General features: G+C 38.8%; 1 protein-coding gene across 2 annotated transcripts in view; it reads right to left on the reverse strand.

Moving 5' to 3' along the window:
* Positions 1-18,210, reverse strand: part of dhx15 (DEAH-box helicase 15) — a 57,945-nt gene extending 39,735 nt beyond the window's left edge. Inside the window, exon 1 of one of the 2 annotated variants that reach the window (XM_062982170.1) lies at positions 17,971-18,210. Coding sequence is in view for 1 of the 2 variants with exons in the window: in XM_062982169.1 (XP_062838239.1) it covers positions 17,971-18,041 (71 nt within the window). In the remaining variant the exon portion in view is untranslated. The remainder of the gene's footprint in view (positions 1-17,970) is intronic. The other variant, XM_062982169.1, reaches the window with a different exon arrangement.
* Positions 18,211-18,586: the final 376 nt, after the last annotated feature.

The following is an 18,586-nucleotide window of genomic DNA, read 5'->3' on the forward strand; positions in this document are numbered from 1 at the left end:
AAATTCTTCTGTGTTTATCTTTCCCAAAGAAAAATTATATTTTAAAAAAAATGGTTTCATTAAGATCCATTTGTAAAATTAAGAAGATAAGTTTCCTTTATCTAAAGAAAAAAGAATGTGGAAACCTCTGGAAAAGATTCTCCTCAATGTTCAATTGAACTAACCAGTTCAAATGATTCTACAGACAGTGAAACTAAAAGAGCACCAATGAAAGAGAATGAAAAATTTCTTGAAGTATGTGAATTAATCCAATTACAGGCAGTCCATGAGTTATAAGCATCCGACTTACAAACAACTCATAGTTAAGAATGGCATTGAGACAACAGGATGTGAGAGAAATTTCCCCCTCGAAAGGGAAATTTACTCCTGAAAGAGTTATCATGGGGACAAGGGATCTTCACTGAAGCTTTACCACCAATTCTTATTTCCACAACAAGCCAAATTTTTCAAAATCCAAATATCAAAAGGACAAAGTGAGATGAAATTTTCTGAACAGGAGCACAGAGAGAAAAACAAACACCACAAGCGTGTTAACCCTTCCCTAAGCTATCCATAAGCTGGAATTACACTTGAAAATGTAGCTGCTTCTACGTACAAATTCAACTTAAGAACAAACCTACAGAACCTATCTTGTTTGTAACTTGGCGACTGCCTGTATGCTGAATGATACTTCATTTAAACAATGGCAAAAAGACCTATCAACATTTATTTGGCAAGGAAAAAGACCAAGGGCCAAATTTAAAGTACTACAATAGACAAGTGCAAACCTCTAGGAATGCAGGCCACATGGGAAGGGGCAGGAGGCCGAGGCCAGCTGGCGGCGGGGGGCACGTTGGTGTGCTGGTGGTGCGTTGGCATCTGGAGGGAAGGTCCTCCTCTCAGGAGCTCAGGAGGGTCTTCCTCCCCGTCCTTATGCCCAGAAAAAAATGAGGAGGGCCAGAGACAAGTGCCCAGGCGGCCACATCCAGCCTGTCTGTACTACAAGGTAAGAAAAGAGGAGAACTAATTCTTCCTAATCTCAAAACCTACTAGAAGGAGAAGGACTGAAATTTGGGATTCATACCTATCTACGGTATGATAAAATAAAGGCAGACTCTAATTGTAATAACCACCATATAAGGAGATCACTATTACAAGTGTGGAGTAAGTACTGTATAAAAGATTTTAGCCCAAAATATCCTTATTGTTCTCTCCCCATGAAAAAATTTTAAAAAGGAAAATTGCCCTGAAAGAGAAATTGTTGACTTATAACAACTTGTTGATATTGGACAACAAAAAATTTGATATAAAGACAAAAGCTGTATTACTGTCTGAAGTCTTCCCAATACAATGGTTTGCCTACAGACAATTTTTAGAATGATTCAAAATCGACAAAAATTATTTGGATTTGTCATTGATAAACTTGAACTTGAAATGGTTCTTGACTGGAGATGACTACTTAATTGCTAACTTGTTAAAAATGAAACGGAGGAGGAACAGATGAATGAAAGTATGGTTACATGGGCACAAAATTCTAGTAAACAAATACAAATGGAACAATGGGAAAGAGTCTGGACAAAGAGGTTGAAATTTACACTGAATAATGACTTGAAAGAAAACAGAACTTTATTGTCATTACACATCATACAACGAAATTAAATGCCATCCCCAATACACATTATATATGTAAAATTACAAAAACAAAACACCCAGCTTTCCACATTCTAATCACTACTGCACAAGCCTCTAATGCTACATCAGTATGAAACCACAGAGTTCAATATAGTCAATGCTCTGGGATAAAAGCTATCTCACAGCCTATTTGTCCTTGTTTTTATTATCCTATAACATTTGTCAGATGGTAGTAATCCAAAAAAAAAAAAAAGAATAACCAGAGTGAAATGGATCCTTAAGATTATTCTGAGCTTTCTTAAGGCAGCAAGAATTATAAAGTTTTTCCAAAGAGGGGAGAGGGCAACCAATAATTCTCTGAGCAGTAGTGGTGACTCTCTGGAGCACCTTCCTATCTGCCACTGTTCAATAGCAAACCATACGCAGATGTAATAGGTTAGAAAACTCTCTATAGCATAATGATAAAAAATCACCAACAGTTTTTCATTCAATTGTTGGTTCCTTAACATTGCAGTATGAATGTCCAAGGTCAGGTCCTCCTTAACAAGAACCCCAGGAACTAAAACTAGTCACCCACTCCACTTAATCTCCATTTATAACCAACGGCTTTTGTAATCTACTATAAGATCTTTGGTCTTATTGATGTTCAAAACCAAATTATTGTCCTTCACAACGAGAACAGCTGTTCCACCTCATCTCAGTAGGCAGACTCATTCCCTTCAAAGATAAGCCCCGCTACCACTGTTGCATCATCTGCAAATTTAATAATGATATTACTATGGTAAACGGGGGTGCAATCATATATGTAAAGAGTGTAAAGTAGAGGACTCAACACATAGTTCTGTGGTGTACCAGGGTTGAGAATAAGAGCTGAAGAGATATTACTATTAATAATAATAATTAATTTTATTCTTGTACCCCGCCACCATCTCCCCGAAGGGACTCAGGGCGGCTTACATGGGGCCAAGCCCGGGTAATTATAATAAACAAAATAAAACACATCAAAAAAAGAAATACAACGCAATATAAAATTTGCACAATTAACATCATAAAAGCGAACTGGGTAAAGTACACTGAGTGAGTTTTGTAAACACAAGGGATAAGGTAACTGGCTAAAGTGCTAGAGTTAATGAGAGAGCAACTTGGGATTGGGGTGGCCCCTGTGGCTATGTCGAGCTGATAAAGCAATGTAAAGTGCAACAGATAAGGAGATTTTTCATTAATATTTAGTAATTCGTCTTGAGATATTCTTCAAACATCGACCAATCCATCATTTTTATTTGTATGTTTATTGTCGAGAATAAGAGCTGAAGAGATATGATTACCTAATCTAACTCTCTGGAAATGACAATAAAAGAAGTCCATAATCTAAAAACGGACTGAATATAAAAGTCCAAGATCCCTATAAACACCAATAAATGTGGAAAGACCAGTTTTTCAAGGCAGATGAAAGTGGGTGCCACTGGTCTGCAGTCCCGAAAATTATCAATAGCAAACTTCTTTATTAATGGAACAATGATTGAAGTCTTCAAACAAGATGGAATAATAGACTGTGATAAAGACCTATTAAAAATCACAGTAACACCAGCACAGTCTTTAAGCACCTAACCACAAATGCCAATTTCTGTAAGATAATGAACAGATGGCATCTGACACCAGAAAGGATTGCTAAGGTGTATAAAAATAGAAATGTGGGGAAAAGGGGCCAGAAATACTAGGAACAAAAACACATAATTATAGAAGAAATTGTTAAACTTGAAATGAAATTTAACTATCTGCTTGAGATGTTAGATGATCAACTAGATAGAAAATGTGGAAGGTTATTGTGATACATGAGAATGGCAGCAAGAATTATCTATGCTCAAAGACAGAAAGATTCAATTATTCTGACACGAAATGATTTGATTATATAAATAAGTGAACTTGCAGAAATGGATAGACTTGCTATGTTAATCAAAGAGAGAAAGTCTGGGGTCTATTCATTGTGTTTCTCCAACAACATCATAGTTTTTTAGGACTAGGAGAGTATTAACTATGTGGGGGAAAATGTATCAATTGTTCTTTTTCATCTGATGGGTGTAGAACATTGAGAAACTATAACCATCAGACAGAGAATGTAAAGCCGTTAGATTGGATAATGAAGATTGCATGTACTTAATGTTTTCTGATGCTTTGAAAGAAGTGGTGTTTTTTTATTCTAGAAAAAGTATTTTTAATTTTATTTTTGTTAGTCTGTATGTTTATATGTAAGTTTTGTAATAATTTGTTTAAATAAAAATAATTTTAAAAAGATGAGCGTGAAAAACCACAGATACTATGCACCATTTAATACAGCAGTTGATATTTGTTAACAATTTCCCATCCAAATACTAACTAGGGCTATCCCTGCTTAATATAAAAGAAGTAAATGTAAATGTGTAAAGGCAGATTTTCAGTACTCTGTATTGTACATGCTGTGCTGTTTTGCTCAGTTAATGAAGAAGAGACCATATGTTTCTAAAATACAATGTTATTTGCTGCAGTACTTCAGCTTAGCCTCCTCCATTTCATAGTAGAGACCCTATCACAAACAGTTTAACTCTATCCATGGGAGGTTTACTTGCTTTCCCCCTTCCTGCCATCACCAGACAAACTCTTTTTTATTTAGGCAAACCTTAAGCCATGGGCAGATGGGTGATTTGAAAGAAGTGTGCTATGTTTTTATCATTTTAATTACATTTAAATGTGTTTGAACTGTTTTTAACACTTATGAAGTAATATTTTAATTAAACCTTGTTTTAAATTATTCTAAGTTACTTTGGCTCCTGTGTTTTAAGAAATGAGTATTTACAGTACAGTGATACCTTGATGTATAAATTTACTTCGTTCCGTGCCTGAGTTCTTAAGTCAAAACATTCTTATCTCAAAGCAAATTTTCTCATTGAAATTATATTAATCGGTTCCAGCCTCCCAAAAAACACCCCAATTTTTTGTTATGTGTTTCTAAATAAGAAAATATACTTTATAAATAAATGTATAAAATGTTCAGATAGGCAGTGATTGGTTCCATCTAGCACATTTGAGGCAACAAAATGTGTGTTGGCAAGAGAAAATAACATCATTTTCTTCATACTGTACAGTACTAATTCCAGCCTCCCTCCCTCACTTTTTTGTGAAGAGAAACATACAGTACCAGGAATAAGAAGCTTCCCCAGTGGACAGCAATCACAGGCAAAGGTACGTAGGCTGAGGCACTGAGCCATGAGATACAATGGCTGCTCGGTCTGCTGGAAGCCCTGTACTCTCGTGTTAGGCTGAGGCTCTGCTGCACTAGGGTAGACTGCAATTTCTGGAGTGGAATCTCCAGACTAAACTCCTCCCAGAACGTTCAGGGGAAACTATCACCTGGAGATGGAGTTTCTGCCTTGCAGAAAGAGAAGCAAGATCCGCACTGGCTAGAAATCCAGACCTGGTTTTATTTCGCACTGCCTTCCTGTTAGAACTGGTTTAGGGGGCAAAGAAGCCTTTTTTTGCACTGTTTGTAAGTCAAAACATCACTCTAGGCTGAGTGAGGATTCATAACTTATTTATTTATTTATTTCGTGTCAAAACACTGCATAATTGTGATGTCTCATGGGCCTTGTAGTCCCGTTCCTAGTACTATTGTGGCAGACGAAGAGGAAAACATGGGATTTACACCGTTTCAGCCAGAAACGGAGCCTCTGCACCTACAGGATGTTTGCCCTCAAGAAGTTACCCAAACAAGCCTTGGGCAGAATTCTCCCCCGTTTTCTCGAAAGGACAATTATAATAAAGATAGAGGCGCTAGGGAGGCGAATCGCCGAAGCGCCAGAATCGCAGCCAAACAATTAGCTGATTAAGTCTGCTTCCCTTGGGAAATTCTAAGGAGTCATGCATCTGGACAGAGATGAGTTTCACTTCTAGTTCTCCAGGGAAAGTGTTCTTCTGGCGGGAAACGAGACCCTATTTAGGTGTTTTGCCGCGAAGGAAACCTTGCGGAGTCAATTCGTCAGCTTGAGGAGTGAGATTGTGTGTAGACTTCGTACTCCAATTCCCTGTTTCCCGGATCAATTTCCAGCCTTGCCTTGTTCCACGGACTTCTATGGACTCAGTTCTTGTTTCATGTTTGCCTTGTTTCAAGTTTGATCTTGCCAAGTTTCAAGTCTTGCCTTGCCTTGCGTTTTAAACCACGGACCTTGCTTCCTAGGTTCAAGCCTTGTTTTCCAGTTCCCTTCGGATTTACCTTAAGCCTCGAAAGACTATGGACAGTTCCCCACACTATTGCTTGCCAAATAGTGTGTGTTTCGGTCAAGTGGATTATAACTTTGGACTCTAATATCATATATTGGACATTGTTTTCCTGGACTATATTTGACCTTTCCTGAAAGGTCTACTTCTGAACTATATTCTTCATTTGTTTTTATTGACTTTATATATTTCCTTAATAAAGATATTAGATAGATTCTGGTCTCTGCGCATGGTTATTGGTGTTCTGCAGCCTGGGTCTTGACAATAATAAATAGTTTAAAAGTGATAAAATAAAAGGAATCACAAACAGCTAAGTAGTTTTGGACCAAAAGCGGGCAACAGCAATCGCATTGTCCGTAGCTTTAAACAACTCCTCCTCCGTGCATGAGGCAGGGCATTGTGGGCAAGCATACATATGCAGAGTTGTTTGTTCAGCTCCACAGTCACACAAGGTGCAGGATTCCTCCAGGTAGTGCCATCTTGCCAGGTTATCTTTTGATCTGCCCACTCCGCTTCTCAGTCTGTTTAGGGACTTCCAAGTTGCCCATTCTTGGTTTGCCCCTGGAGGAAGACCCTCATGTGGGGCCATCCAGTTGGGATTGCCTAGTTTAGCTGCCCAGAAGGACAGACACCCTTGCTGTTGCTGGAGGAACATCAAGAGGAGTGGTGGTTCTCATGAAGCCCTTCCTTGATTTGAGTCTACTGGGAGGAGGCTGATAGTCATGCAGTGGGTGGCTTTCACAATGCTCGACCTTATTTCTCTCGCAGTTAGCAGCAACTTCCCGTCGCACGTCAGGAGGGGCAATGCCAGCTAACATGTAGAGTTTATCGACAGGTGTAGGTTTAAGGCATCCTGTGATGATTCTGCATGTTTCGTTCAGTGCTATGTCCACCTGCTTCGCATGGGCAGACTTTTTCCAGACAGGACAGGCGTACTCAACAGTTGAGAAAGACAAGGCCAGGGCTGATGTCCTTATTACTTGTGGGTCTGCACCCCATGCACTGCCAGTCAGTTTCCGCAGGATGTTATTGTGTGCAGCTACTTTGTGCTTGGTGTTCATGCAGTGTTTCCTATATGTTAGTGTTCAATCTAAGGTGACACCAAGATATTTAGGATGGAAACAGTGTTCAAGCTCTTGGCCTTTCCAAGTAACTTTCAGTTTCCTGTTGGCTTCACAGTTACGTAGATGGAAAGCACACACTTGTGTCTTGGCAGAGTTAGGCTTCAGGTGGTTCTCTTTGTAGCAGCTGGAGAGATCTTTCAAGTGCATTAGTGAGCTGGTTTTCAACTGTTTCAAAATCTTTTGCTTGTGTTGTAAGGTCAAGGTCATCAGCATATATAAAGCTCTTTGTGAGTGGTGGTAGTGGCTGATCGTTCATGAAGATGTTAAATAAGTTAAAACATACTTACGATATGTTGGGACATTTATATGTAGAGGTACTGTATGACAAGTAAAGGAGATGTATGCAACAAGGAAATTATATGTACAGATAATGTGTGTATTGGCCAAAGGGACATTTCCTACATCACACAGTAAACCCAAACATATTTAGAATAACATACATGGGTAATTCGAGTGTATCCAAATTTCAGGCACAAACATATTTAAACTCTATATTTCTAAATAGAAAACTACCATATATACTTGAGCATAAGCCAAGGCACCTACTTTTCCCACAAAAAACTGGGAAAACTTATTGGCTTGAGTATAAGACGAGGGAGGGAAATGCAGCAGCTACTGGTAAATTTCAAAAATAAAAATCGATACCAACAAAATTACATTAACTGAGGCATCAGTAGGTTAAATGTTTTTGAATATTTATATAAAGCTGTTATTTAAGATAATAATAAGACTTTAATAAGACTGTCCAACTCTGGTTGCCTATATTCCCAAGTATAAGCTGACCCAAATATAAGCCGGCCAGGACCCCCACTCGAATATAAGCCAAGGGGGGCTTTTTCAGCCCTAAAAAAGGGCTGACAACTCTGCTTATACTCAAGTATACATGGTACTTATAATAATTTCCATACACAACCCACCTCTCCTTTTTGTTCTTACCCATTCTCTTTTTAAACAGAAACGCTTAGAATTGGTGGTGATGGCACAATTATAACCCACCTTAGTTGGCACAATCAGTTCAGCCTATGTATAACCCATCCTATGTATAGCATTGTGAGAATACTATTCTGGGAGATTCTTTATATTAAGAACACGCTCCAAATACAGTATAACACACCAGGAACAGGAAAGGTTGTCTCCCCATTTCAGTTGCAGCCCTATGGAAACCCTCAGAAATGTTTTTGGCAGTCCTGAAGTTTGGATGCTTAGAACATTTTGCTACTCTAGAACTGACACTGAATTTAGGCATAAGAGTATAACATTTATTGATTTGGATTAATATATTAACAATCTTCTAATCAATTTGAAAGGTAATTTGATTTAGCAGGCAGCACACCTTTTGGTTTCTTTTGTGGTTATCAATACATACCGTTATAAATATAAGAATTTTGAAATTCTTGTGATAACAGATGTTGGAATGAAATTCCTAGCAGCCCTAGCCAGCCAAAGAAATGTTAAGGAATGCTAGCAAACAGCTAGAACATGTTATGAATCCTATCCTTGGTGTAAATGAATCATCTTTTAAAAATAATGGAAATATGACATTTAAAAAGCAAGAAAATTTGCCCTTTGCATTTGAATTATTTCTGGATGTGAATTCATGCAGATTCAGTCCATTAATTAACTGCATAAGACTTCTTTAATTACCATCTGACTTTTAATAAAAGTAACTCCTTCTGGTGACTGCCTTGCTAATATTGATCATTTGAAATGAATGTATTTGTTATACAATATTACACAGATCAGGATCTACTGTAGTTCTCTAGATGATCTGCAACATCTACTTTCATGTTTAGCAACAGATTGAAAAAAATATTTTCGCCACACCCTGCATAAAGAAATCATGGAATCGACAGTTCTGTGAAAAGAAAATAATATAAATACGAGTACTGAAAACAAAATATCAGACTAAAAATATGTCCAAAGCACCCGACTCTTCTTGACTGTGTTTGGGATACAAGTGAAAAGGCAAAGTATGCCTGATAATCCTGAATTTGGCCCACACCAACACTAGTGAATTATATACAAATGACTGGAATAACTACTATGCAAACAACATCAGTAATCACTGTGTCACTCTCCTATTAAACAGAGAAGACTAAAGGCCTTCCTTTTATCACTTTGATATTTTATTATTTTAAATTAACAAAAGCTCCGTGTGAACTTAGATTGTTAAAAATATGATTTAATAATGTAATATATGAAATCATGGTTTAACTTGGGATTTTCACTAACTGTACCTTGAAAAGTCTCTGTTTCTCAATTTAGTTTGGACACAGAAAACCATGGTTGAAATTGACGGCTTTCAAGCTCCTTTTAACAGATCCATATGCAGTAATGAGGAATCTTCAAGCACATAGGTCACAGCTGCTTGCTCTTATAGTAGGAAACCATGGCATGTGAACCAAAAGAATATTTGAGCAGCCTTGATGAGAAAACAAAACAGATGCTGGCACACAAGTCAACATCTGAAAAGTTGCCAGTCCACTCAAAACACATCTGTTAAGCAAGGCAGGCAAAATATATTCTTTCTGTACATAGTTTTTAAAAATCGAGATTGTGATAATGGGCATTTCACTGTATTGATATTGCATATCCTTCTACAGGGTTCAGATAAAAACTCTATTTTAAAACTGGCCCTTTTTACACAAAAAGCGCTGGCCATTCGTGAGAAGATGGAAGCTGAGAGCTGATACATTATTGTCACTAACAAAATCCAAACTTAAAATTTACTATGGACAAGACACTTGTTTTACTTGCCCCTGTCCTTGTTCAAACCTTTCCTTAGGAAATTACTAATTTTAACTTTTTTACTCTGTATTTGTCCAGGAGTGGGTTATTAGGCCGCAGGTCGGGATGTTTTGTATCTTTACATGGTTTTATTGTATTTATGCGTAAGTGTGTACGTTTTGTATGTTTTACATGTTTTGATATGGTCAAAAGTGACTAATCAATAAAGAATTGTTGTTGTTGTTGATATTGTCAGGTCTTCTATCAATTTAAGAATATGCTTACTTGAGAGACAATAATAATTTTACCCCATCATAAGACGATCTGAAAGCTATGGCTTAAGATTAGTTCCCACTTTAGCAAATGAAGAACTATGGAAGGATTACTCCCTCAAAGGAACTAATTTACTTGTAAGAAAAATGTATTATTTTCACATTTCAAGAGCAACACAACAGTGACATGACAGAATTGTATCATCTTATACAACGTTGTATCATCTTCAAACGTTTATAGCCAGTATCACAATTTGTATCATTCAGTATCCTATAATTACACTCTGATCCTCCCTATTAACTGGCATTAATTTTGTGCTCCCATCAGTAAACCAAAACCATGAAAGCTCATGCTCAAAAGTATTGCTAGATTCTTCCTCCCCCACTTTTCCTTTTTTTATCCTTCTACACTGTTATTCATATTAAATGATTAGACTTTTCCTACAAACAGTTGCTGGCCAGTGAGAACAGTAAATTGGAGGGCCATTACTGCATACTGTCCATTCTCTTTTTGCTATCCATTCCTTCCTAACCTTCCATCATCTCTCCCACCCACACCCACACACACAGAAGAAATAAGTGATTTCAGAAGGGTAGTTAAAGAGTGTCCATTGTGTGTAGGTCAAGACAATTCTCCAGTCCTTCCTTAATCGAATTACAAAGCACACTGGCATTATTTTACAAGATCAGTGTTTGAAAAACTGATCGCACAAATGATGGACAAGAGAGCCCAATTGCAGAAAAGGCCTGTCCTTGCAAAGAAATGACTGCTTACTAAAGATGTAAGCAGTATTTGTTGCATTTATTTCATGTATATTTCCGTTTTGTACCATTCATTTGGATGGCACGAAACGGAAATGCCCCCCTTGAACAAAAACCAACTCAAAACAAAAGGCAAGTGGGAGCTCGTATCGGCTCCAAACCTGCTTTTTAGATTGATCAGCTGCAAGCCCTGTGAGGCCTGGGTGCATAGGCCCAAAGCCTATACCTGTAGGCCCAGGTGCTTTGGGCAGAAAGAAAACAGATCTTTCAGCCTGGAAAACAAAACAGAACAAATGTCTCACCTGATTTTGGGAGGTCAGATAAAAATGGAACAGGCCCCCACCGAAAACTGGGAAACTAAATGGGACAAGATAAGCCCCAATTGCACACCACTGCTGCTTACCAACTCACAAGTGGTGCAGAATTTGGTATCAGTGTCAACCTCACTCAGTTGAAGGAAGGTCATTAGAAGCTTACTCAGATGCATCACACATAATACTTTTAGAAAAATTCAGTAATTTTGCTTTTATTTTACAAAATAATCAACATTTTATAAGAAACCAGTGTTCCTATGAGTTTACCCTCTCCAGATTTATGAACATAATCCTAAAATCTGTGCTCATCACTACCCACATTAGGCTAAAAAGGTGGAACACTTAAAAGGTTTTGTCACATTGGTGGGCAGATTCGTGAAAGCAATAAATCATCTTATCAAAAGTCAGTTTCCTTGGGTTTAAAACCTTCTCTGAGAAAATTCATTTTGTTACATGTACAGTAACAAGGGTTGTTATATTAATATATATAGTGCACCATGAAGAACTGCCTTTGTTCATACCTCTGTTAATGGATTAGAATTTGTAAATGTAATTAAATTAAGGGTTTTTTTCTCCTTCTAGCCTGTACTGTATGTCCGAGAAGGCTGAAATGTTCTGCAGTTGATTTTTAAGTATTGTAATTTCTATTTGCTTCCTACTTACAGTAGAGTCTCACTTATCCAACATAAACAGGCCAGCAGAACACTGGATAAGCGAAAATGTTGAATAAGGAGGGATTAAGAAAAAGCCTATTAAACGTCAAATTACGTCATGATTTTACAAATTAAGCACCAAAAACATGTTTTACAATAAATCAACAGAAAAAGCAGTCCAAATGACAGTAACGTTACTGTATTTATGAATTTAGCACCAAAACATCACAATATATTGAAAAAATTGTCTAAAAAAACATTGGCTACTAACAAATTGACTACAAATAAAGATAGAATGGCATAAAATGAACTTACAGTAAAAATGTTGTTGGAAATTAAATCCATAAAAAGTTCAATCCTTGCTGCCTAGAGAATAGCTGTGGATCAGGGCGGGAGGCAAACTGCGTTGGATAATCCAGAACATTGGATAAGCGAATGTTGGGTAAGTGAGACTCTACTGTACTTACAGAATATGTAATCTGGATAGTAATACAGCAATAAGATCCTGACACAAACCCAGATGCCAACTCTCTTCTCAAAACTACTCTGGGAGAAATATCACTGGGGACAATATCACCAATCACAAAATCAGAGGTACATTTACTTATTCTTCCTTCATAATATATGCCATTCTATGTCAGCAATCGTCCTCATACTCTACATTGGACAAGCAAGGCAGTTTCTATGTAAGATAAATGGACATCAACTGTTTCATCCCATTCCAGTCCCATAGCTGTGTCATAATGTTTTATAACACAAGGCTTTAATATCATTCTGTACTGCATCTGAAGTGGGTTTATATCCTTGAAAGTTCATGCTAAATTAAAAATAACATACATCTTAAAAGTGCTGCTACATTCCATTTTCCCTTTAATCTCAATTTTTTCAAATTGAAAGATGTATCCTTGTCACCATTTGGTCACAGGGATAGGCAAATGTCCTGTGAAATATAAATTAGCAAGTTCTGATGGAACCATCATAAGAGGAGTTATTATTGCTATGAACAAAAAGCTATATTCTAGAAAGAGAATGCAAACATATTCAAAAAATGAGTGTACCAGCTGATAAAAATTCATTTCACTAGTGACAAAATGTCTTGCTGAGAAAATTCTATGGCAAATGTGAGCATTTCTTACAGCTAAGTCAGCCGAAACCTTGGTGAAGGTCCTCGGAGAGCCTAATGTCTCACCTTTTAAAAATTTTTCACACTTGACCACAAACGCAAGTATAATAAAATTACTTTTCTCTAAGCTCCTATATTTAAAAGGATCCTTTTCAAAATAAAGTCAGTTTCACTTTTGCAGATTAACATGTTCCCTTTAGGAATCAATCTCTACATCTTCCAGCATGATTCTATGGTCAACTTCCACATTTTTCTAGGCAACTCCAGACAGGTTTCATTATGAATATATCACCACAAGTGGGGCTTAATTTGAAAGGGTAGCAAGTTTGCAGAGAGAATAAAGCAGATCAAATGGATCCTCCAAATTCAGAGGCAGTATGGTGACAGGAGAGACAAAAATAGAGAATCAGCTTGTGCTCTGCATAAGAGCTGCACAGATGCATCTGATTGGGCCTTTTGGAAAACAGAATGCTGAACAGATGGGATGTTTAATTTGATCTAGCAGGGCTACACACAGCTCCTATAATCTTTCTGCCTGGCCTCTGCTATTCTCCCATGCACTTTATCCCCCACCCCTGTCCTATTCCCTGTGCGTACAGAAATGACCACTCAGATGGCTATAAACCAGTGGTTCTCAACCTGTGGGTCCCCAGATGTTTTGGTCTTCAACTCCCAGAAATGCTAACAGCTGGCAAGCTGGCTGGGATTTCTGGGAGTTGTAGGCCAAAACACCTGGGGACCCACAGGTTGAGAACCACTGCAATAGGTAAAGGTAATATGGGCTCCAGGACTGCACCACTTCAGACATTAATATTTGCTCAAATTGTTGTGAGAGCAATCACAGAAACTGCGGCATATACATGGAGTTCTTTACAAGATCAAGAATGAGGTTTCCAGTGAGCGATGCACCCCCTAAAAACATTTAGGGCATCTTCCTCTTTTTAAACACGAACACACACATACACATATATAGATACATATACGAACCTGCCTGGGTCCTGAGATCATCAGAAAAGGCCCTTCTCTTGGTCCCACCTCCATCTCAAGTTTGGTTGGTGGGAACGAGAGAGGGCCTTCTCGGTGGCTGCCCCTCGATTCTGGAACACCCTGCCCAGAGAAGCCAGAATGGCCCCCTCCCTGCTGTCCATCTGGTGGCAGGTTAAAACCTTTTTATCCAGACAGGCTTTTAAAGATGAAGGTTTTTAAGATCAATTCAGGGGGTGCTATGGTTTTTAACTTTGAATTTGTTTTAAAAGTTTTTAATGGTTTTTAACTAGAAATTTTTGATGCTGTTTATATTCAATCCTCTTTTAATGTTCACATATTTACATATTTTACATGGTTATGTGGATGCTTTTATGTTAAGCCCGTTTGAGTCCCTTTCGGGGAGATAAGGCAGGGTATAAATAAATATAATAATAATACATGCACACACACACACTTCAAACAAAATAGAGGTAGTGATGTGTGACTAAAGAGTACATGGCCTATATGGCAGGAAAGAAGGATTAAGGGCAGATATACAAGCTGAGTGTCCTTTAGCTGAAATGTTTAGGACCAAGTGTTTTGTTTTTTACGGGTTTTGCAATACTGCATTTGCTTATATGTACACAAATATAACAGGGATAATAGAATAATAGAGTTAGAAGAGACTACATGTGTCATCTAATCCAATCCCTGCCATGCAGGAAAAGCACAAAGTATCCCTGACAGATGGCCACCCAGCCTGTTTAAAAGTTTCCAAGGAAGGAGTTTCCACCACACTTCAAGGCACAGTTCCACTGTTGAATAGCTCATATGGTCAGGAAGGTTTTCCTAATGTTCAGGTGGAATATCCTTTCCTGTAATTTTAACACATTGCTCCTAGCTCTAGTTTCAAGGGGAGCAGAAAACAAACCTGCTTCCTCTTCCTCATGACAACTTTTCACATGACTATCATGTCTTCTCTCAACCTTCCCTTCTGAAGGCTAGACATCCCCAGTTCTTTAAGACGCTCCTCAGAGGGCATGATCTTTAGATCTTTGATCATTTTAGTCATCCTCTTCTGGACACCTTCCAGGTTGTCAATATCTCTTTTAAATTGTGGTGCCCAAAACAGGACACAGTATTCCAAGTGAGATCTAACCAACCAGAAAGGAGGGGCACCATTGCTTCCCTTGATCTAGACACTACTATTGATGTAGCTCAAAATCCCATTGGCTTTTTTAGTTGCTGCATCACACTGTTGGTTCACGCTCAACTTGTTGTCCGTGGGCCATGAGACTCCAAGATCTTTTTCACATGGACTGATGTCGCGCCAGACATTATCAATTCTGTATTTTTGCATTTCATTTTTTTTCTGCCAAAGTTTAATATCTTACATTTCTCCCTGTTGAAATTCATATTCTAAATTTTGGCCCAGCTCTTTAATATGTTACAGTCATTTTGAATTTTGATCTTGATGAGAACCTGATAATGTGCCACTGCTGAACAATAGAACAGATAGTACTTTCATCAGTTATCAAATCAGCTATAAAGCAACATCTTTTTCAGTGGGAATCTTTTACACAGAATTGGACACAGTATTCCAGGTGAGCAGAATACAAGATGGGAGGAAAGCCTAAACACAAACATTAATTCACATATATTTTGTCCTACACAAACGTGTCCAGAGGAAGGCAACTAAAATGATCAAGGGTCTGAATAACAAGCCCTATGAGAAGCGGTTTAAACAGCTGGGCATGTTTAGCCTGCAGAAGAGAAGGTTGAGAGGAGACATGATGGCTACGTATAAATATGTGAGCGGAAGTCATAGGGAGGAGGGAGCAAGTTTGTTTTCTGCTGCCCTGGAGACTAGGATGCGGAACAATGGCTTCAAACTACAGGAAAGGAGATTCCACCTGAACAATAAGAAGAACTTCCTCACTGTGAAAGCTGTTCAGCAGCAGAGCTCTCTGCCCCGGAGTGTGATGGAGGCTTTTAAACAGAGTATGGATGGCAATCTGTTGAGGGTGCTTTGAATGCAATTTTCCTACTTCTTGGCAGGGGGTTTGACTTGATGGCCCAAAAGGTCTCTTCCAACTCTATGATTCTAACCCTTTTTTGGTTCGGGTCCAGCCTATTTGTGTGACCACGACTCACCCTATGAACCAACTTCATGGGGGGGGGGGCTTCTCATGGTTCCACAAGCCGTGCTTGTTCTCCCCCCCCCCCCCCGGGCCTTGGAATGCTCTCCCTAACAAAATTAGACAGGGGCCCTTTCTAGCTAACTTTAGGAAAAAACTAAAAACCTGAATGTGGAAGCTGGCTTTTGAAAATGGTTGATTACTTTTCATTATGATGGTGGTCTTTTAATCTTGTCAATACCTATTGGTTTTTTAATTGGTTTTGCCTCTGCAGTGCAATATGTTTTTAAACCCAACACAATTTTTAACCTATGTATTTATTTATCGTGATATCATTTTTTAAAATTTCTTTTTGTTTATGATTGCTGGTTACATATAGTATCTTGACTTTTTGGTTTTTGCTTATGTATGTATCGTAAAGGGTTTACGAAGAACTTGAAGACATGGCTATTTAAACAGGCTTTTGGTAATGATTAGTCAATCACTGTGATATGAATATACCTTGACTGGGATAGCAGGCCCCTTTTAGTTCATAGGAACCATTCTGTTTTTAATGTTTTATATTTCTTTTTGCACCACCAGGTTATAATTATAGTTATAACTTGGTAGTGCAATGGGTTAAACCTTTGGGCCAGTATGACTGCTGACCGAAAGGTCGTCAGTTCAAATCAGGGGAGTGGGGTGAGTTTCTGTCTGTCAGCTCCAGCTTCCTATGTTGGGACATGAGAGAAGCCTCCCACAAGGATGGTAAAACATCAAACATCCGGGTGTCCCCAGGGCAACATCCTTGCAGATGGCCAATTCTCTCATACCAAAAGCGACTCATACCCTGTTTCCCCTAAAATAAGACATCCCCAGAAAATAAGACCTAGTAGAGGTTTTGCTGAAATGCTAAATATAAGGCCTCCCCCGAAAGTATGACCTAGCAAAATTTTTGTTTGGAAGCATGCCCGGCGAACAGAACACTAGAGCATGCAGGATCAGTAAGTATACGTACCGTAGAGTGTTGGACATGGAATTAATAGTAGTAACAAGAAACTCTTGATAGGATTCACAGTTTGTCTGGTTATGCTGGTTTGTGATGACAACTAATGTACAGTATATAATAAATGTTCAATTTTTTGTTGAACAATTAATGTGAATTCTTCTTCATGGAAAAATAAGACATCCCCTGAAAATAAGACCTAGCACATCTTTGGGAGCAAAAATTAATATAAGATACTGTCTTATTTTTGGGGAAACACGGTAGTTTCTCAAGTTGCTCCTGACGTGAAAAAAATTATTGTTAATTTTGTTGACTTGTGTCATATCTTGTTTTATATCGATTGGATGGATGCATTTTATTATATTGTACTTTATTGTATTATTAATGTTGTAAGCCACCCTGAGTCCCTTAAGGAGATGGAATATAAATAAAGTTTATTATTTTTATTATCATTATTGTGACTTGATTCTGTTGTGAGCCACCTCCGAGTCTTTGTGGAGAGCGAGGGACATAAAGTTTTTATTATTATTATTATTATTCTATGACTCTAAAGGTAGTCGCTTTTTCAGCAGCCCATTTTGACGGTTTCGCCATGCCTATTACTTGATCCTTAGGCCTCATCTACACTAACCATTCAATGCAGTTTCAACCAGCCTGTATGAAAGAAAATGGGTTTCGCTGCGCAAATGGTTTGAGGCCCTTATAGTGATTAAGGGCTTTCTTGCATGTGGTTTTGTCGGGGTTTTGTTATCTGGCCGCCGCAGTTCAGTGTAGATGAGGCCTCAGTCTGTGTACAACAAAGAGGCCGCGAAGCCTGTCTCCAGGCCTCTCTAAATGTCTCGATCTCTAAAGGGAGGCTAAAAATAACTTTAAAAGGTGGGCCAATGGCGCTGAGCGTCCTCCAAAACCAAGCGACCAATATTCCCCTCCGCCCACCGCGTCCCCTCAGTGGGTTCGCAAAACAACGAGGGCCAAAACGGGAGAAAGAGCGAGAGAGTAGCGGCGCCTCCCCTCCCCTCCTCTTCCCTCGCCCGGTTTAGGCCTTACCCGTCGGAGGCGAGCCGCTTCTTGTTGGAGCCGTAGTCGTCCCCGAGGTCGAGGCGGTGCCGCTTGGACATGGCGGGAACAGGGAGCCGAGGAGGCCGCCGCCGAGCAAGAGAGCAAGGAGCTAAAATGGCGGCAGGAAGGAAGCAAGCAAGCAAGCGCCGACCGCGAGGCTAGCCTTTCCCAGCGTAGAAATGGGAACGTGGTGCAGTGCGTAAGACATCCGTCCAGAAACCCTGTCCCCTAGCGTTTCCGTTCCGGTCTGTAGAATGGTTCCTCCTCCGGTTTCAATTGATTCCAAGGACAATCTCTCTCTACACACACACATATATAACGTTATTATATTATATTATTAATACATCTATATATCTCACGCCTCTATATGCACACACACATATAACATTATATTACACTATTAATATACCATCTATCTCACGCCTATATCTCACACACATATACATAGGTAAAGGTTTTCCCCTGACGTTAAGTCCAGTCGTGACCGACTCTGGGGGGTTAGTGCTCATCTCCATTTCTAAGCTGAAGAGCCTGTCTGGAAGGGCCCTAAGTAACATGATTTTTGTTCCTGGGTCATAAACATCATTGCCTAATTGGTCCATGA

The sequence above is a fragment of the Anolis carolinensis genome, chromosome 5 (assembly GCF_035594765.1).
Source record: "Anolis carolinensis isolate JA03-04 chromosome 5, rAnoCar3.1.pri, whole genome shotgun sequence".
Classification (NCBI taxonomy): domain Eukaryota; kingdom Metazoa; phylum Chordata; class Lepidosauria; order Squamata; family Dactyloidae; genus Anolis; species Anolis carolinensis.